This window comes from Athene noctua, chromosome 24, assembly GCF_965140245.1.
Source record: "Athene noctua chromosome 24, bAthNoc1.hap1.1, whole genome shotgun sequence".
NCBI lineage: Eukaryota > Metazoa > Chordata > Aves > Strigiformes > Strigidae > Athene > Athene noctua.
Window position 1 is genome coordinate 1141747 of NC_134060.1, and position 20442 is coordinate 1162188.

The following is a 20442-nucleotide window of genomic DNA, read 5'->3' on the forward strand; positions in this document are numbered from 1 at the left end:
GCTCGGCCTCCACGCGCTCGGCGCTCGACAGTCGCGCCTGGACAAAATGGCGGCGCCCGTGGCGGCGGGGCCGTGAGGGCAGCGCGATGTTGGCGCTGAGGGCGGCGCTGGGCCGCTGCCTGGCGGGGCCGGCCCGCGGCGGGGCCGCCGCCCTGGGGAGCGCCCGCGGCGGCGACGGGGCCGGTGAGGGGCGCGGGGAGCTCGGGCCGCGCTGAGAGAGGCCGCGGGCGGGGAGGGGGGGTGGAAGGGGGAGAGGCGCCCGGGCGGGGGGCCGGGATGGCCTCGGGGTCGGGGGTGGCCTGAGGCGGCGCTGGGAGGGGACGGGGTGACCCTGGGGCGCTGCTGGGGGGGCAGAGCGCGGGCGGGACGCCGGGGCCTCCCTCAAGGCACCAGGGGAGGGCAGGGACGGGCGAGCGGGAGTGAGGGCCGGCTGGCCCCGGGCAGGCACGGCAGGGCTGGGGGCTGCCCCCCGACCCTGCCCTGCGCACGGTGGGGACCTGCTGGAGCAGCTCAGGCGGCTCCGGGGCCGAAGGTTTCGGGCGCAGGTGCTGTGAGCTGGGCCAAGGCGCGGGCTGGAGCCCCGGCGTGGCCTCTGCACCGGCTGCGGCCGTGTGGGACGGCGTGCGGGGCCCTGCGCTCGCCGCCCGCACCGGCAGCCTGCGCCCAGCTCTGCTGCCCCACAGATCCGGAGCTGAGCTCGTGTGCTCGGCCAGTTCCATCTGCGGGCAGGGACGTGGTCTGGCAAAGTCTGCACTTGAAAACGTGTTTGCAGCACAGGGGAATAATCTGAAGCAGGTGTTGATTCCAGGGGCCTTGAAAGAGCAGCTGGAAGAGTTTGTTCTTGAAGGGTCAAAGAACGGCTCAGTTCAGGCTGATTATGAATATTCTCATCAGTAACGAGCTGTGCTGGTCACAGGTTGTCCCTAGGTCTTGCTGCCTCTGTGCTCTGCCACTGGGGTAGCCCAGAGCAGCCCGTCTAACTCACATGTGAAATTACTTGAATTAGTTCATCAGTTTAAACCCCCTAAAGGAACACAGTTCAGCTGGGGAGGCCTTGCGTTCTGCTTGGTGTCTGTAATCTCTTCCTGCTGCTCTGTTCTCATCTTTGGGATCAAATCCCCCTGAAGCTGCACAACTTTGCCCATTTGTTTTAGCACCTGTGTGAGAACCACACTGAGCTGTTCCACTGTCCTTTGGGACAGCAGACCTGGCTGGCCACTGATCACCTTGGAGTCTTAAGTGCTCTGACCAGTTTTCTAGTACAGGCTGAGCAGTATTTAATGTGTACCTAGCTAAAAAAAGTGCACACAAGTCTGATAAATCTTTCTTTTCTTCCAATCAAGTTTGCCGTCCCTTTATTCAGACAGCCAGATGGTACGCCAGACCTGTGAGAAGGAAGAAAGGTATGTCAGGATTAATGGGACCACGTGGCAGAATGTTTTATTGTTGGCATTACCACAGTTGTACCCCAATGCTGCAGGAAGAGAGGGTGTTTGGAGAAATTAGTGGTTTTCACTTTAAAGATGCAGAGCTCGGCATGAGAAGAGGGAGGAAATATAATCCCTATCTCAGGATTTTGCAATGCTGCAGCTTCTTGATGGGTAATTACAAGGTTGAGGGAGCCAGACTCTTCCTGGTAGTGCCAGTGATACGATGAGGGACAGTGGTCCCAAACAGCAGCTTGGAGATGTTCCAGCTGGACACAAAAGGAAAAAGGATTCACTGGGAAGGCAGTGCAGTGTGGGAACGTGCTTCACAGGGGGGCTGTGGAATATCCGTCCTCAGAGCTTTTCAAGGCTTGATAGACACATGATGACAGGCCCACTTCATCATACTTCATAAGGTCCCTTTGACAACCTTTTTGTGGTTCTGTGCATCTAGAAATAATTCCGTACAAGCTCCAAAAATTCAGCAGTTGAGGCAACCCCAGCACAAACCCAGGCTGGGCCAGGAGGGGAGGAGAGCAGCCCCCGGGAGAAGGACTTGGGGGGTCGGGGGGTGGAAAACTGCCTGTGAGGCAGCACCGTGCGCTGGCAGCCCAGAAAGGCCCCGTGTGCGGGGCTGCCCCCAGAGCAGGGGGGGCACAGGGCCAGGGGGGGATTCTCCCCCTCTGCTCCGCTCTGGGAGACCCCCCTGCAGGGCTGGGTCCAGCTCTGGGGCACCAACATAAGGACGAGGGGTGATGGGTTTAACCGGACACAGGGCAGGTTTAGGTGAGATCTAAGGCAGAAATTCTCCCCTGTGAGGGGGGTGAGGCCCTGGCACAGGCTGCCCAGAGAAGCTGCGGCTGCCCCCTCCCTGGAAGGGTTCAAGGCCAGGTTGGGCGGGGCTTTGGGCAACCTGGGCTGGTGGGAGGTGGCCCTGCCCATGGCAGGGGGGTTGGAACTACCTGATCTTTAAGGTCCCTTCCAACCCAAACCCGTCTGTGATTCTATGAAATTAGCAACTGTCATTAGCAAGAGATCACTGATCTCTTTACACCGCGTTGTGAATGCAGAGCGCTGAAGGCCGGAGACTGGGCCCAGTTTTAAGCACTCAATTGCTGCCATCTCAACTTGACTTCTTAAATTCTTCCTTTTTATTTGGAGCATACTATCTATTTTCTTTGCAACTTGTTTCCTCTCATGTAGTTTGCAAGCATGTTCAGAGCTCTGACTTTGTACTGCTCTTCCTCAAATGTTAATCTTCTCTTTGTAGACATCCCCAGCCATTTGGATGATCTTCCTCCCACAATGCTGAAGAAAGAGTACACCAATGTCCCAGTAGTAAATAGGTATGATACAAGGAAAGGGAAGGACTGTTCTCTTCAGAGATTTGTCTTATGCACACAACCACAATGCATGGAAGCTCTCACCTGCACAGTAATTAATTCACGCTCTGTGGTCCCTGGTGTGCAATTCAGCACAAAAATTGCAAAGTTGTTTTGAAAGTCAATTTTGCAAAAGCAGTCACTGATTAGGCTTTGGTAAGGTTTTTGTTTGTTTAATGTAAGGTTAAGTGGTGATTGCCCACATCTTCTGTGGACTTCGTAGTCCAGAGAAAAAAGAAATAATTCTGAAATATTAGAATTCATCTATGCCTGTCTTGAACTCAGGTGCTAGAGAGTGTGTAGGTAAACAGCTCAAAATGAATTGCTGCTTCTGAAATTTGGACCTGGAGCTTAGTGGTTTTGTGCTTTGATGCCAGAACCGCTCATGTGTGGTGCGTGGAGAGCCCCCAGTGGTGTAACTGAGATTTTCACAGCTCTTTGAAGGATCAGGTCTCAAAATTCATTATTTTGCCCTCGTGTACTCCCTTGGGGGTTAATCTTTGGCACCCAGTTTGCACGTAACGTTTTTGGAATTGATAGGACTTCATCATCATCATTTGAAATAGCTGCACTTCCCACAGCAGCAAAACTACTCGATGCTTCTGTAATCTCAGCCATGATTTTTCTTAGGAATGCAAGAAACAGTTTATGGCTGAGAGGTTTGGGAGGGGAGGAGAGTTGCTGTAAATCTGTAGAGTAGATTAAAGTTGAGAAAAGTTAATGTGTTCTGAAAACCTAACCTCATTTCCGTTGTTAAATGTACTTAATTTCTGTCTGATAAACTAATCTGCAATCTCCTTGCAGTGTTGACGATGTAGTGAAAAGACTCTTGTCACTGGAAATGGCAAGCCAGGTTAGTTACATTCTATTTGCATAAAAAAAAAAAAAAAACCCCACAACAGAAGATTTAGTGAGCACATTTGTGCAAGACTTGTCTATATTGTTAAATGCCCTTCACTTACTGTAAGTGTTGCTTGGTGACTGCAAATCTGGGGCTATTAAATACATGAGTGGTAAGTCTTGCATGCTCTTAAAATTTATCATGCAGTCTTCTTTACGATAATAATTGCATACTAAAACGAGAGAAGAAAATATTAGGTAATCACAGGGGAGATGAGCTGTGTTATGTTACTGCTGATCGTTGGCCTGTTCTATAAAATAGTTCACTAGACAGCAGATGTTCTTCCACATCAACAAAAGTTCTTTTACCTTTTTATATGCCCAGAAGGCAAAATAAGCAAATCATGAGGTGGCACAAAGATCTTACCGTTTCTTGCTGCTTACCACTTAAGCTTAAAACTATGCAAAAAGCAAAGGCCACGGCCGTGTGAGATCAGCTTCAGTTCTGTTTTCCATCCGCGAGAGCAGCGGGGCCTCTTCAGCACCCTTCTCTGTAATCCTGGGGCGAGGGGGGTGCCTGGACTCTCGGGTTGAACAGCGGCGAGTCTCTGTGCCCCTGAGACCTTTCGTGCTGCCTCGCTGCTGTGCTCTGAGCACTGCCCTGCCAGCAGCAGGCCCTTCTTTGCTGCACCTTTTACACCTTTTGTGATGGACGCTGAGTAAAGCTAGTAATTACAGAGCCTTTGTCTGGGCATTTGGGAGGAGAGCTGGGGTGTCTCAGACCTTTAGTGTTCCTGAGAAGGTGACAAACTCTTTTCTGTTGTCCACAGAAGGAGAAGATGAAAATAAAGACGCAGCAGCTGGTGGAGAAGGTCAGGAGGTCTCCCAACGACAATGGGTCCTCTGAGGTGCAAGGTACGTTAAAAAAGGAGGAGGTGGTTGTTGGCAGATGATACATCTCTGCTTTCATTCAGCTGTTCCCACCCCAGCACTTCAGGTTTGCTGTGTCAGGAGAATCTCCTCCAGGAGCAGCAGGTCGCTGCAGCGTGCCCTGGGGCTGTCCAGGGTTTGGGAAGGTCGCAGGTGTCTCCTGGATGGTCCCAAATTCCTCCTCCATGCCCACCCTCCAGAGGCAGCACGTGTGTTACTCTGCTTGAAGTGCTTTGACGTGAAGCACAGCGCTGTGTTCGTTACCCAAAGGAGCTACGAGATTGGAACCCAAATCTCCCTCTGCATCAGAGAGCTCTGGCTGAGGCCTGGTGTAGGGACAGCACAGGGGTGGGGGCCACGCTGCCACTGACCCAGCTGCACTCCTTTATCATTAATAAAGGCCTTCAGTTCCTCAGGATGCCACCAGCACCTTTCTGCAGAGCCTGAAATCACAAATTGCTGGCTGCTGCTCCTAGAAAGAGCCTCTTAATTGGTGTCTGTTCATCCAAAGCTTAAACCAGGTGAAGTGAAATGAATATAAAGTCACCAGTGGGTGCAAGAGGCATTTTACAGATAAATTCATATGATCTGTTGTTAAAATTTTAACCTCTAATTAAGCAGCTTCATAACAGTAATAGTTCTGACTCGGGTTGTGTTTTGTGGTTTGTTTTGCACTTGCCCAGAGGGCTGTGCGGGAGCGCTGGCCCTGCCGCAGTGGGTGCCCGTAAGAACAGCAGCCTGCAGCTGGCACTTGGAAGGGAATGCAGATGAAACTGTCTCTCCCTGGAAAGCTGCTGCTCTCACACGGCTTCTTGTATCTGTTCTTTATAGTTGCTGTGTTGACTGCCAAGATACGCACTTACGAGGAACATCTTCAGAAGCATCCCAAGGTAACCATCAGTAATCTGAGCCCACACGTCTGAGACAGCAGCTGTTGAGGTTGTTTTCTCAGTTTAGAACAAAAGGATTTTAATTCTGGGGATTATGGCTTTCCTGAGAAGGTTCATAAAATAGTTATAACTGTTCCGTGGTGCCAGCCTGGGAAACTGCTGGCTCAGAGCTATGCTCTCACCAACTGAAATGTGGAGTCTGTTCTGTTTTGTTCCTGGATTGGTGGGAGTGCCTGAGCAGGTACTTTTGAGCAGAGTTTAGCTAAATTTATCCTTGCTGCAGATGTGGCTTCACACTTAGTTTTCAATGTAATGAATGTTATCCCTTTGGCAGCTGTATTCTCTCTTTGTTCTGCCTGTGAAAATGTTTAGCGGCCAGGACTGTCTTCAACATCGTAATGACACTTTCCTGCCTAAAGCTACGGGGGTTCAGAGCCCAAATTCAAAACATCACAACTGTGAGTTTATGAACAAGATTCTTTATGCAGTGCAAAAGGTGGGAAACGGACTAGTCAACTGCATTGGAAAAAAGTGCATAATTATTTGTTAATCCTAACAGCTTGAAGAATAGAATTCAGTTTTTATAAGAAGCCAGAAGTTGTACCAAATATTTCAGCAGAAGAAACCTTCTGAAATTACTTGGCTGAAGTCTGCTTTTTACACAAATCGCTGTGTAGGGTCGGGCAGTTCCTTCCACGGGGGATTGCTCTGAATGGCATGGCTCAAGCTATGTGTATTTTCTTCCAAAGAACAACAAAAATGGCCAGATAGAGCCAAGTCACATTTTATTTTCACATTTAATTTCTGGAAAAACAAAGGTAAATGCTTTTGTGTTATTCCTGGAAGAACACATTTCAGGGGAAGCAGAGTTTTTAGGCAGTTAGACCTTCCCTACAGCCTTTACCTCCAAGCTATTGCAGCTTTTGCCACCACCTGAAACTGCATACAAGTTGAAAATAGTCTTCAGGGTCGGGGAGGAAGGTGCAGACACAGAATGAAGAAAGCAATTTCAGTGAAAAGTAAATTAAGTCTTCTGGGATCTCCTTGTAGTGACCTAATGTGCTTGCAGTACCTGCCAAGAAAAATTGCTCTAAGATACTGTCCTTAACCTGATTGTTTCCTTTCAGCCATAATCTGGTCTACTCTAAGTAATTTATTGGAATGGAAGGGTAATCTGTCTGCAGTGTAGTGAATGTTAAGTCCTCTGCAGGATAAAAGTAACCGTCGTCGCATGCTGATGGCCATGGATCGCCGGAAGAAACTCCTCACGTATCTGCGCCGTGTCCGCTATGATACCTTTGAACACACCTGCAAGCAGCTGAACATCCAGTACACCCTGCCCCAGCCCTACAACAGGAGGAGGACCAAGCGCTGGCTCGTGAAGAAGGCTTTCTGCATCAAGGTAGGGAGCCATCTGGAGAGAGCCACGTAGCTGGAGCAGGAAAAAAATCTCTTTGTAGAAGGGCACAATTAAGACAGTTAGGAAAGAGTGACGGGTAAATCCTTTTAATCCGTGCTTTGAATCTGAGGAGACAGTGGTAATGTCTGTAGAGAATTGCATAAGCTCAGCAAAGAGCTCCACAAAAGATGGTTTCGTAGTGGGCGGTGTCGCACTGGCTGGGCTTGAACTTCAGATTGTACCACCCGTTTGCTCAGAAATGTATGATTCGAACCAGCTGTTTCTCAAAGCCTGGTATAGGAACTAATGTGTGAGACAAATAAATCTGACGGCAGCTTTGGAACAGAAATTGGGTACACCCCCTGTGTACTCTCACTTGCTCTAAATACGTAGGTGTAACTCCTGCGTGCAGCGTACCTCAGTGTGCCTGAGCAGAATCAAGAAGCTGGACATGCCTTCGGTCTGTACGTACTAAATTTCAGTCCAGTGAAGTTACACCCAAAAGACTGGGAGGCTCTAACGGGATACCCCGGGGGGTTCCCTGCAAACAGGGCTGGCAGGAGCCCTGGGGAGGTGCCTTGTGGCACGGTGTGGCGCTGCGGTGGTGCAGCAGCTTCGCTCAGCAGCACACAGCTTTGTCTCTGAGCTGAGAGCTTAAACTGAATCAGCCATGCTTGGTGGAATATCTCAGCAGGAGAATCAGATCCACACTAGTTTATCCACACATGTATTTTATCTTCCAAAAAATCGGGTGGTGTTTTAACTGAGACATGGTTTCGTCCACATTAAGGTGTTTGTTAATGCTTAAAACTCTTCCCTCACCTCCTCACGCTCCTCCCGCAGGTTTTTCAGGAGGTGCAGAAGCTGAAGGCGCCGCAGAGGCTCAAGGAGAGGAGAGAGCGACGAGCGAGAGCCGCGAAGGAGGCGGCGGCGCAGCGCGAGGGGCCGCCCGTGTAACGGCTCGTTCTCTTTAACAATAAATAACTACCTACAGGCCTAAAGCCTCCTTGCCAGCGCGCCTGCGTGCTCCGCGCCGTGGCGAGCACCAGGGAAAGCGCAGTGAGTGGTTTAAGTGGTTTAGAAGTTTAATTCGAAGCTGACACACTGGGCTGTGCTGGGGGGTTCGGTCTGTGCGGGAGGAGCAGCCAGGGGGGTCTCGGCACCAGCTCGTGGCGGGGGGACGCCTCTGCGTGGGGTCCGTCGCCTGTCGTTGCCCGGCCGCGAGGATTGAGCTGCCACACAGCGCTGACCCCGTGCTTGGGGGGGATTTGGGCTGCGGGGCGACAAATGAGGAGCGAGGTGGAGGTGAAATGCTGCTTATTTGGGACCAAAGCGGCCTTGGCCCTAGCGCGAGGTGCAGTTCCTTCTCGCAGAACGCGGGTGGATTCGGGGCGCTGCCGCTGTGGAAATGGTGTTAATAATCAAATCTGTCACTTCCCGGCGGACGGACGCGTTTATATTCGTTCTCTGGCATCATCCCTCCGTCGCTCACGAACTCGGTGATTTTCTCACCCCGGTGCTGACCTGGAGAAGCGCCGGTGCCGTCACAGCGGCGCCTTCTTCCCCGATTTTTTTTTTTTTACGGTTTCTCAGCAAAACTTCCCCCAGTCGCGCTCCCCCGTTACCGCGCGAGGCCCCACCCGCCCCGAGCTCTTTTTTTTTTTTTTTTTTTAACCGCATTAACGTGACTATTCCCATCTTTTCCTTCGTTCTCCGCTCCCGCCCCTCCCAGGCCCCCTGGCGCGCGCGCGGTGGGCGGGGCTTCGCGCGCGCGCGCGCGCCCCGCACCGGCCAAGACGGCGCCTCCCGATTGGCCGCTCGGCTGCCGGGCAACGGCGGCGGCGGGGTCGGCGGTCGCCATGTCGGCGCGGGCGCTGCCGCTGCTCTTCCTCAACCTGGGCGGGGAGATGCTCTACATCCTGGACCAGCGGCTCCGCGCCCAGAGCATCCCCGGAGAGAAGGCCCGCAAAGGTGAGCGCCGGGCCCGCCCCGGGCCTGCCCCCACCCCGCGGGGCCCAACCCCGGCCCTCCGCTCCGGGCCGGTGCCGGGCAGAGCGCGGGGGAGACGCCGGCCATGTCGGGGTGGCCCCGGGGGACCGGAGGAGCGGCGCTGCCATCGCTGCCGGTGCCCGACCCCCGGGCAGGGCCGGGCTCCGGGGTACCGGCTCTGTGCGCGGGACACCGGATTAGATCCGGATGGTCCTGCTGCCCGGGCAGTACCAGTATCCCGGGGTCCGCCGCCGAAAGGCGCCTTGGGGCAGTTTCCTCTTGTCGCGGGAGTTGGCCGTGGTTTCCTTGGCTTCAGCTGGAAGTAAAGCCTGTTCAGTCAATCATAAAGTTTCTGTCAATCGTGAAGTTTCCGCGGTAATAACCGCCTGAGGGTACTATTGAAGCTAATTCGTGAAATGCTTACAGCCAAGGCAGAAATGGAAATACTTTCCTGTGTTGCTGTACTTGTTCCAGTGCTTCAGAAATATTATTTTTAGAATCAAAATAACTCACGATTCGGGCATCTCAGTCCAGGTCCTGAACTCTTTCAGGAAGACCAGATTGCTTCGCAATTGGAAGTGGTTTCCAGGAATAATTTTGTAAAGCCTATGCAGAAGTACGCACAATTAAGAAAAACTTCAAATAACATAAATATGGCTCCTGAAACCCTCGTCCGGCTTCTACAAAAATCTTGTCAGTCTAGCATTTTGTCAAAATTATTGTAAAAGTAGAGCCCTGTACGTTCACATGCATGCACAAAAATCCCAGCTTACAGCTGAGCACCTCTTTGTTTACCACTTGCAAATTAAAACTGCTTTGCTTTTAAAAATTCTTGCAGCTTCCAGACGTAGGGTGGGGAACGCGCTTCAGGAAGCTGTCGGGTTTTGTAATAATCAGCTCGGTGTTAACTCAGTATTGAAGAGGTTGTTACTTTTTTTTTTTTTCTTCTCCTGCATGTCCAGGATAAAGAAATGCTAAACAGCAACTGTTTCACCACAGAAGTGTGATTTTTTTTTTTTTTTTTTTAAATTATTCATTTGTTTCTTCAGAGCATGAGCTGACAAATGTTACTACAGTTCATAGAGGTCTAAGTTGAGAGTTTAAACTAAATTAGCCATACTTGGTGGAATATCTCAGCAGGAGAATTAGATCCGTACTAGTTTATCCACACGTGGATTTTATCTTCCAAAAAAAATCAGGTGTCGTTTTAAACTGAGACATTGATTCGTCCACATTGAGGTGTTAATGCTTAAAACTATTCACTCACATTCTGCTCACTTGTAAGTGCAAAAAAGCAGCTGAAAACTTTGCAGGCTCAGTGCAAAACATGCTAAGATTCAACCAAGGGTAAAATTTTATCTCCGTTGATACAAGAAGATATTTTTTTCCAAGGGGAGGGCAAGGTGTTGTCTTTTGTGTGCTCGTTGAAAGTGAAAGATGTCAAGTAACAGAAGAGTTCGTTCTGGTTACGCCCTGAATACTGATGAAAAAACCACGGTCCATTAGTTAGATCTATTTTTTTTTTTTTTTAAGTTTCTTTCCTTTTATTCTCCTTGAAACTATTGTTCTTACTTCTCGAACTGATGTTTTTGTTTTATATGCTTCGTGTAGATGAATGGACAGATGTGGACAGGAAACGAGGTACTGTAATCTTCTAGCTGCATGCAGTAGACGAGCACCCCTACATGCACACATGAGGCTCATCGTACGTGACCGCACTGTATGCTGTTCCTGCAGCCTTCTAGGCAGTGTCAAGGATGAATAATACCACTCACCTGCTCATTAAAATGCACATTATAGATCTTAGGAAAAAATAGACAATATCTCAAAATCGTACAGCTTCAAAAATGAATTGCTCATTTAACCAAGACTGTAAATAGATCACAACTTGGTATCAGAGCGGTCTTTCTAGCCAAAATGATATTTGTATTTTTCCAGCATCGTGGTAATGCAAGCATATAATTGTGTGAGCATTGTGAAGGTTGTTTTTCTGCTGAAATGCAGGAATATTACGTATACTGCATTTTTCAAAGCGTTTTTGTAATTCGTTGCTTAGGGTTTTGACCGGTGAACTCCAGGAAGGATTTAAGGCATTTCCATCCGAGCTGCTTACCCCTCCCTGCAGTGGCCAGCACCCTTGCAGCAGAGCGAATCCCAAAGGAGCAGGTGCTCACACTTGAGCCAAGCTCATCTTGGCTGAGATTATCCCCAAGGGCGAGTTTGAGCTGAGGCGTCGGGCTCTGCCGTGGAGCAGCTCAGGTGTGAGCGTGCGATTCCTCTGGGCTCGGCCTTGACGTGGTGGCCTCCAGCAAAGGGCATGGCAAAATAAATCCCCTAAACTATTGCAGGTTTTTTGTGAGGTGGATATGAGTAGAACTGCCAGCGTCTTTTGGAGCAGCCCTTTTTTAAGTGAGATCAGGGTTATGATTAATTTTTTTTTCAAAATAAGCATCGTTTGTAGGTTTTGAATATTTACTGAAGGTAAATAACTGATATCCTGGAGTCTGCCTCACCTTTTTTTTTTTTTTGCTACCGTTATGTGCTGTTTCCAAGAACACTTTTACAGCATTTAACATCCCAGAAGTATCCAAGATTCCTCTTTTATCACACCCAAAACGATGAGGAGTTGTATGGAAGCCTGCTTTATGGTGTTCAGGTGGTAGTGGCACAGAGTTGACCCATCAGCTTCTCTCGTGAGAGAGAAATGTTTGCCGGGGAACGGCATCTCTGGAGGGTGACAGAGTAACCAGCTATTGCAGATGGAGCCGTGACGAGGCGTCTTCGCCTGCCTTTGGCCTGGTTACGAACCATAAACCCACTGCAAGTAGAACGTGTGACTGTTTTGAACTCATAACGTTCCCTCTGCTGCCTTCGGTGTCCTCCGAGAAGCACGAGCGTCATCCAGGCGTCAAGGCTCCAGTCTCATGTCATGCATCCGAGCCATGTTGCGTGGCAGCGCACTACTCGTTGGAATGTGTCTGTTACCAGTGACATGGCACGTGTAGGTGAAAGCCACCGTAAACCCTCAGCTTCTCTTCCGTCCATCGCATTGTCTATACTTGGTTTCCCTCTCCCCATCCCTGCTGATGAAACCCCTCTCCGCTAAATTGCTTGGATGCTATGTTGCTTGGCGTGCCGTTGTCCCTGAGCTGACGCCTTTCTCTGTTATCTCCCGCTGTTAGAACGGTGTAAGTCTCTCCCTAGGGACTCCCTGTGCTCCAAGATCTCTTTGCTGTGTCGTTATCAAACATACCGTGTGAGATTTGCCCTTTACCGTAATTTTTTTTTTTAATGTGTTTCTGAGTTCTTTTTATAGTCAATACAAGAGGTTTTAATTTCAGAAGATAATCTGTGTAAGGCTGGGCGTGTGGTTAACGCAGATCTGCGATTCCATTGAGAATATCCGCCAGCCACGGTCGGCACGCTGGGACGTTGTCTGTCTCCTGACAGCTTTGGTTCTTAGCGACTCTCCAAAGACAGAGGAGAAGCCTCTGTGTGGGCAACATACACAAGCAAATTAAAAATATTTTTCTTGATAGCAGTATAAGACAAAAGTTCTTATTTTTGTCATAATTGATTACTTGCAAAATGAAATATAAACTAACGCATACTAACACCAATATATTTGATTTCCTCCACTGAAAAAAGCGAGGATTTTTGCCTCAGACTGTAAGTAGGGATTGTTTTATGGAGAGTTTATTTGAAAAGAAGGGAGGAAGAGGAGGGATTTTTAAATTTTTTTTTTTCCCATTTGTAATTAGGTGTATTTGCAATCCATGCTGCTCAGAAGCTGAGTGAGATCTCTCTGTCTTGTTTGGGTACTCGGAGCAGGAACTAGTGAGCCCAGTGAGGTACAGTGCAGTGGATGCCGTGTGTCGCCAGTGTAGGAGAAAACCTGTAATCATCAGGTTTAAGCCAGGAGAGGGAACGGGATCAGAAGGTGCTGCCCAGCACCCGCTATCCCGTGGGGGTTCCCAGCGCCTGCCGCCTGCCCAGCACCGCTCCCGGGGAGCTCATCTGAGACATAATGAACTTCCCTCTGGCTGTTTGTGTAGCTTCAGTACCACAGGTGTGAAAAGCCAGCGTCTAACCCACCAGTGAACAATGATAGCAGTATTTCACACAGCTAATCACTACCACGATTTATTTATTTTTTTCTTTGAGATTTTTCCAATCCATAAGAGTCAGCTGGCATCTATGAGCTTCAGTGATAGTCATCTGCTTAGGAAGATTCATGCTTGTACAGTAACCTTTGTGAACTGAAATTTTTATTTAACATTTTTTTGATAGAGAAATAAATGCTTATTTATGATAGCTCTGTTGAACGGATCAGGTATTTAATAAAAGTATCAAATCCAGCACAAAATCTGCTGGAATCACTGCAATCATTCTTCTTTGCATTAAAAGTTGGATAACCAGAGCATAGCCCTTACACTCAGCACTCCTGATCTCTACGTGCTCTTAAGTTGCATAACAATTCCATGTCTAAATTTAAACATAACAAACCGCAGCTTGTGTAAGGAAGTTGAGAGTTCTGTGCCTTTGAACTGCTCTGGTATCCGCAGATGTTGCTGTGTAAGTCCTTAATGGCCTGACATAGATCCCAGTGTTATAAATGCTTCCTTAAATACTTGTCAGTGTTAATCCGTTTGTAACAAATTCTTCAGGGAGCCTTGGATCATCCAGGAGCTTCTGTTCAGAAGGAAAAATAGGCTAATAGTGTCGAAGGCTGAAGAGGGAACAGGCAGAGTCAGCCAGCTGTAGTTTGCAGAAATCCAGAGCGGTGCGGAACAGCCTTCTGAGGAGGCAGAACTGTAGCTTTTATAGATAATACATGCCAGAATAGCCTCTAAACAAAACTATTTAGAAAGCGAAAAGTGCTAGCCATAGCTGTAAAAACGAGGCAGCAAAACCAGTCTTATTCCCACTGGAAAAGAGGGTTTGTTGCCTACGGCTCGAGTAGCATTCCTGCCCGTGGGGACAGTCAGCAGGAGTCGAGCTGCTCGCTTACCCCAGGGTGGGACTGAGGGAAATGCTGACATGAAGAGGCGATGTTCCTCCTCCTTTTTTCTTTGTGGCTCTGTACCTGGTTTTCACAGGTGAGCATTCATGTGGCTCCTCGCAGCCGTCAGTGTCCCAAGTTCTCCGTGTGGAATGAACCAGGTGGATGTGCTGTGTCTGACGCAAAAAACAGAGGCTCTTTGTCTTTGCAGTTATGAATGACATCATCACAACCATGTTCAATAAAAAATTTATGGAAGAGCTGTTTAAACCACAGGAACTCTATTCCAAGAAAGCCCTGCGGACGGTGTACGACCGGCTGGCTCATGCTTCCATCATGAGGCTGAACCAGGCCAGCATGGACAAGGTAACCGGAGCACCGACCCGTCCCGGCTGTGCGGCGCCTCCGCGCGGCCCCTCTCGAGGTTCTGCTTGGGATAACTAGCGCGTGGCTTTACAGCACTGTCGTTTTGTAAGAGCCCTCCTCCCCTTTGCTTTGTAAAAATGGTTCCCGGCCAGGGAGGCTTTGGGGAAATCCATGGTGGTAGCAGGTACTTCAGAACTATTTCTGCTTCAATAGCTAGATGTTTAAGAGGTTCAGCAAGCATTCTTGATGAGGTTTTGTTAACGTATATTAAAAAATATATCCATATATGGGTGTGTATAAATATATTTCTGTATTGACACTTTTTTGCAGGTGTTAGAATTTTTGCCTGCAGACAGTATATCCAGCAGATCATTTTGAAAAAAAACCCCGTAGGCTCTGTTTTACCTGAGTGTTCGTGGTGTCGGGACTGGCTGTAGTTTTAAAGGCAGTTGGAGAGAGCAGCCCGAGGGCTGACGATGTATTGCAGACATCTTATTTTCTTAGGAAACGAAGCAAAAATGATGCTTCTTCCCAAAGGCAGGTGCTAGCCTGTGTCTAAATCCCTTTCTACATCAACGTGAAGTTACCTAAGCAGCGTCACGCGTTCTGTTACGACGGAACCAAATTTTCCCCGCGTTCCTTTGCAGCTGTACGACCTCATGACTATGGCTTTCAAATACCAAGTGCTGCTGTGCCCTCGGCCCAGGGACATTCTGCTGGTCACCTTCAACCACCTGGACGCGATCAAGGATTTCATACGTGATGCCCCTGGCATTCTGAACCAGGTGGATGAAACTTTCCGACAGCTGATTGAAGTAAGGATCCTCAGAAAACTGGTGGGACACACTGTGGTTTGAGGAGTTGGTTTTTTTTTTCCTCTTTCAGGCTAATCTTAGAGACTAGTTACCACATCAGTAAGTGCCTTACCGAGTGTGGAGGTTGATACGTGCTCAACCTGAGAGAACCATCCAAATAACCTTCCCCTCTTTTTAATCTGAGGGAAACAAATCCGCCTCAACTTCTGCTGGTGTAACTGCTTTAATTCTTTGGACAAAGAATATGAGTGTCCCAGTGAAAGGGAACTGGTTTCACAAAATGTGAAAAGTTCTGGGAATTCATGAAATGTTTCCAGAGGGCTTCTGGAGAGGGGGGTGTCTACAAGTAATTTTACTCCTGGCCCAATTTAAATCAACATGTTGCTTATTCAGCCTGATCAGAGTCCTCACTGACTTCAGCAGAAATTAAATCAGGCTCTTAGTCACAGCTAATAATTACTGATAATGACCAGCAGCCCCCTTCTATAATTTCTGCTTCCCCTGCCACACACGTACGGGTTTTGGCCAGCAGCATTCCGATACGCTCGTTTCCCTCTTCCCCTGGGTTGGATGTGGTGCACTTGCAGAGCGTTACCTGATGGTTTTTCTTTTCCAGACCTACAGCTCTCTCTCCGATGGTGAATTTCAGCTCATCAGGCAAACACTCCTCGTTTTTTTTCAGGACATGCACATAAGGGTAAGAGCCCAATACAACGAGTCAGGAAGAATGGAAGGGAGCTTGTGTAATTACACTGTAGGTTTGGTTTTGTTACTTACACTTTTCAGTCATCTCGATGTGCTTGTAATTTCAGTTTTCAAAATTTCACAAACTGAGCACATCTACTACAATAATAATAATAATTCTAAAACATTATGAAATTCTGATGGTTGATAAATGTTTTTCCTTTTAGTGGCAACTTGATACGAAAGTCAGATTCTGAGCTCGAAGTCATGGGGCTTCATATTCTCTAAATAATACAGAAAAAATCTAAAAAATCATACTCAAGTGCATGAACAGTACTTTTTTTTTTTTTTTTTTTTTTAAATTTAGTGTTAGGTCAATGTGCCTGTCCTCTAGACCACAGTTCTATGTTGCTGGCTTTGGCCTGTATCACAGTCTTGCTATCTACATCAAAATCTCTAGGAAACCTGCCCCAGTCTAGGCAGGAAGGCTGCAAGGTCAGGCTTCAAAATTCGGATCAGAAGGTAGATAATTGATTTTCTCAAAGGTGGAATATTCTTTTTGCAGGTCTCTATCTTTCTGAAGGATAAAGTGCAAAACTCCAATGGTCGTTTTGTGCTGCCAATATCAGGCCCTGTTCCTTGGGGTACAGAAGTCCCAGGACTCATCAGGTGAATTCTGAGCCGCTGCCTACCCGGGTTGCAGCACCTTGCGCGTGGGGCGGCTGACGGAGGAACAGCCGCTCCAGGGGCCGAACAGGCGGCGAGCTGAGACCGTCGCTGGTGTTGCATGGACAGCTGAACCTCCAGGAAGTACTAGTTGAAGGGCAGGATTTGGGTCTCACTCACCCAGCAGGGAAATACTAAGCTGTGTCTGGCATTCTCTATTCCGTTAAATTAGTTGTTAGTCATTTATCCTATAAAATAGGCATTTACCAACATACAGATTAGGGTTCTATTCCCCTTTTTCTTGTGCAGTAAGCAGAGGAAGTCAGTTCTGAAAATCAGTGGTACAGCTACTAAGTATGTTTCCATGATGACTTGTTTTTAAGGATGTTTAATCACAATGGAGATGAAGTCAAAAGAACTGAATTCACCACTAGTGGAAATTATGTTGCTCCACAAAGGGAAGGATCTTTTGATCTTTATGGAGACAGAGTCCTCAAACTTGGAACAAATATGTAAGTCTTTTTTGTCCTACATAGAAACATGAAGTAAATGTTTATGGTTATGGATTTGTTCAGAAGGGCGTTGTCTGTGTTGCGTATTTTTGCTTCTTTTGGTGTTATCAGCTTGACTTTTTTTACGAAGTGATGTCCTGAAACAGAACATGTGTGGACAGATGGGTATAAAGGGCTGTGGAAAAGAGCAAAAGTTTGATTTATGTCTACAGTAGAGCTGAGTAAAGAGTGTTCTCACCTGGTACTGTGTAGTATGCGAAATGTAATTTAATTTTAACAGCATTCAAGAAATCATTTCTCCATGTTTGTCTTCCATAGTTTTTCCATTTAAAGAGAGCTGTGTTCTTTCTTACGGCTTTGTCGCTCGCACGTTTTAATGCCTCGGTACTCCTTAAAACTGAACTGTAACTTCTCGTTTCAGCTATTTACAGTCTTCAGAAAAATATCCTAAAATCACAGACGCTGTGCTGCTTCCTCCAGCTCCTGTATCTCACACCGGTAACAGGTTGTTTTTCCCTCTAGGTACAGTGTTAGTCGGCCAGTAGAGACACACATGTCAGGATCATCCAAGAACTTGGCATCCCATGCCAAGGTCAGTGTTGCTCTGTTCCTGTCACTAGTTAACTGGCTAACTAGTCTGTGTCGGGGAGTCCTGCAGCCGGTCACACGTGGTGGGAGCGTTTCTTCTGAGCAGTTTCACATCCACCAGATTTTACATTCTGCTTCCCTTGTCTCTTAGATGGGGCCACTGAATGAAACGCCCACATCCGTCGTCTCCAAATCATTTACTGTATCCTTGCAGTACCTTCCCCTTTGCTCAGCTCCTCTCTCAGGGAAACAATAACCATCTCTTTAGTCTGCGCTTACAGGGTAACCTGAGGGGAACCCGTTCTGTTGTTCTTCTCAGAGCCCCATCCAATCCTCCACGGTCCCTTCTGAGCTAGGGGAAGGGCACGTTTTCCTGAAGAATCTGACACACAGCCTTATGCAATGGTGTACTTGCTTCCTATTTTAATCTCTTCAGAAAACAGAAAGCTGGTTTTACAGATTTCTCAGCTGTTCAATTTAGCTGGAAAATTATTTTGTCCTGGGTCTATAAATTCAAGCAACCATTTTAAATATATAGCTGATAATTACTAGCTATCTGCACAATCTGTACCATTAACAATACGAAGTATATTTATATCGCTCTGAAGAACGTTTATGTAATATCAGAAAACACAAAAATGATTACAGTCCTCATCTCCCTGGTAACCTGACCAATGAACCCACTGCTGTTTTCTGCAGGAGAATATAGTCCCTAACCCTCTTGCTAAAGAAGAACTGAACTTTTTGGCCAGGCTGCTGGGAGGGCTGGAGATCAAGAAACCCGGTGGCAGCGAGACAGGATTTCGACTGAATTTGTTCACAACTGACGAGGAGGAAGAGTACGCTCGAGTCCTTCTGGGTTTGGGGGGTGTGATGGGGTGCCACGGGCACGGCCCTGGGGACTAAAGCTGGCCCTTAGCAGCTTCAGGGACAGAACAGCAGGTTTTTAACGTTTGGCTACTCGGGTTCAGATGGTCCCTACGGGAACAAACGAGGAGGTTTCCCTGGCTCGACCCTTTCGTTAGGGCTGTCAGCGGGGAGAGCCCTTCCCCTTGCTGCTGTCTCCTGCGATGCACGGCCCTGTGTCCCTCCCAGTGACACTGGTGACGCTCTGTCCGGGACAGACACGGCCCTTCGGCCCTCGTAGCTCTCCCCTCCACGTCTTTCAGAGATAAGAACACAGCTGATGGAGGCAATGAGCCTGACAGAACACCGCAGCCCCCCCGGCAGGGAGCACGCGGGCAGGGACACTTCTGGTTACGTGATTTCTGCAGGATGTTTTTACCCGTTTTTAATCTCAGCTGCAGAGATACTCCTGCTGTTCTACACTTAGCATAAAAAATCCAAGACAGGGAAGAAGTCTCCAATCTGGGGTCAGTACATTAATTCACCTAGTAGGAATAGGGACGTTGTCCAAATTTCTTGCCCACAGGAGCCTCATGAAATGCGATTTTTATAATTTACTTGTATGTCGTCATGAGATTAAGCACATTTCTCATGTTTTTAATCAAGACACGCTGCATTGACTAGACCAGAGGAATTATCTTACAAGGTTGTCAACATCGAAGCCACGCAGGTACGTACAGTCCATTTCAGATCTTTAATTCTCATCATTCCTGCCTTGCCAAGAACTGAGTTTCACCCAGAGTAGTAACTTAAAACCCCGCATTTTTCCTATTTCGGTTAAACTCTTAAATAATAATGGCAGCGTTTTCTGCCAAGCCTGGATTTGGTGACAATTTAATAAGAGAACTTGAAACCTGACAAACATTAGAGCAAGATTTTAGCTGCATGGGATGGAGAACTGTGACTGGGGCATTTGTCCGTCGCCTGCTGCGCTTTTGAAAGGGGCTCACGGGCGTCAGCAGGCGGTGTGGAACGTCCCAGTACTCCCCAGTACAGCCCAGTAAAGGTTAATGTTAGCAGGCGGTGGGGCATGTCCCAGGACTCCCCAGTACAGCCCAGTAAAAGTGTTAGCAGGGGGTGAGGCAACTCCCAGTACAGCCCAGTAAAGGTCAATGTTATCAGGTGGTGTGGAACATCCCAGTACTCCCCAGTACAGCCCAGTAAAAGTGTTAGCAGGGGATGGGGCACATCCCAGTACAGCCCAGTAAAGGTCAATATTAGCAGGTGGTGTGGAACGTCCCAGTACTCCCCAGTACAGCCCAGTAAAGGTCAGTGTTAGCAGGTGGTGTGGAACGTCCCAGCACTGCCCAGTACAGCCCAGTAAAAGTGTTAGCAGGGGGTGAGGCAACTCCCAGTACAGCCCAGTAAAGGTCAATGTTATCAGGTGGTGTGGAACGTCCCAGTACTCCCCAGTACAGCCCAGTAAAAGTGTTAGCAGGGGACGGGGCACATCCCAGTAAAGGTCAGTGTTAGCAGGTGGCGTGGAACGTCCCAGCACTGCCCAGTACAGCCCAGTACCGATCAATCAGCAGGCGGTGGGGCACGTCCCAGCGTCCCCGGCCCATCCCTGCGCAGGCCCACGTCAGGAGGTGGTGGAGCAGGTCCCAGTGCCGCCAGTGCCGCCCCGCTGGCCGGCGGCGGGCTGAGGCCGGTGTCTGTGCCCGCAGGAGCCGGGGCGGCGGGCGGAGCTCTCCCGCATCCTGGGGCAGCTGGAGGTGCCGGAGCCGCGGCCGCCCAGCGCCGGGAAGGGCGAGGACCTGCTGGCGCTGATGGATTCGCTCTGAGGCGGCGGCGGGGCCGGGGCGGGGCGGGCGCGGGGCGCGGCGGGGCCGCCCCTTCCTGCCGCCGGGGAGCGCGGGCCGGCGGGTGAGTGTGCGCGGGGGGGCCTGGGGGAGGCGGGTGCGTGTGCAAGGGGTGCGTGTGCAAGGGGAGGAGCGGCGCGGGGGGGGGCAGCGAGCAGGGGGGTGTGCAAGGAGCACGGGGGGGGAGCGCGGGGGTGAGCGTGCAAGGGCGGGAGGGAGGTTTGTGCGTGTGCGCAAAGGGGGT

The 20442-nt window shown here is 49.1% G+C and overlaps 2 protein-coding genes across 4 annotated transcripts; both read left to right on the forward strand.

Moving 5' to 3' along the window:
* Positions 1-22: 22 nt before the first annotated feature.
* MRPS15 (mitochondrial ribosomal protein S15) lies at positions 23-7886 on the forward strand. 2 transcript variants are annotated; one of them, XM_074926318.1, is made up of 8 exons: positions 23-183; positions 1344-1403; positions 2698-2773; positions 3614-3662; positions 4480-4564; positions 5411-5469; positions 6680-6871; positions 7712-7885. In XM_074926318.1, exons 1-8 carry the CDS (start codon positions 87-89, stop codon positions 7823-7825), a joined length of 732 nt encoding a protein of 243 aa, XP_074782419.1. In that variant the 5' UTR covers positions 23-86; the 3' UTR covers positions 7826-7885. The 2 variants fall into 2 exon arrangements, with proteins under 2 accessions (XP_074782419.1, XP_074782420.1); XM_074926319.1 differs by having other exon boundaries at positions 72-171; positions 7712-7886.
* Positions 7887-8711: 825 nt separating this feature from the next.
* Positions 8712-20199, forward strand: OSCP1 (organic solute carrier partner 1). 2 transcript variants are annotated; one of them, XM_074926191.1, is made up of 11 exons: positions 8712-8839; positions 10469-10498; positions 14071-14225; positions 14873-15040; positions 15657-15737; positions 16290-16393; positions 16774-16902; positions 17425-17494; positions 18190-18329; positions 19003-19066; positions 20064-20199. In XM_074926191.1, exons 1-11 carry the CDS (start codon positions 8728-8730, stop codon positions 20178-20180), a joined length of 1170 nt encoding a protein of 389 aa, XP_074782292.1. In that variant the 5' UTR covers positions 8712-8727; the 3' UTR covers positions 20181-20199. The 2 variants fall into 2 exon arrangements, with proteins under 2 accessions (XP_074782292.1, XP_074782293.1); XM_074926192.1 differs by lacking the exon at positions 10469-10498.
* The last annotated feature ends 243 nt before the right edge of the window (positions 20200-20442 follow it).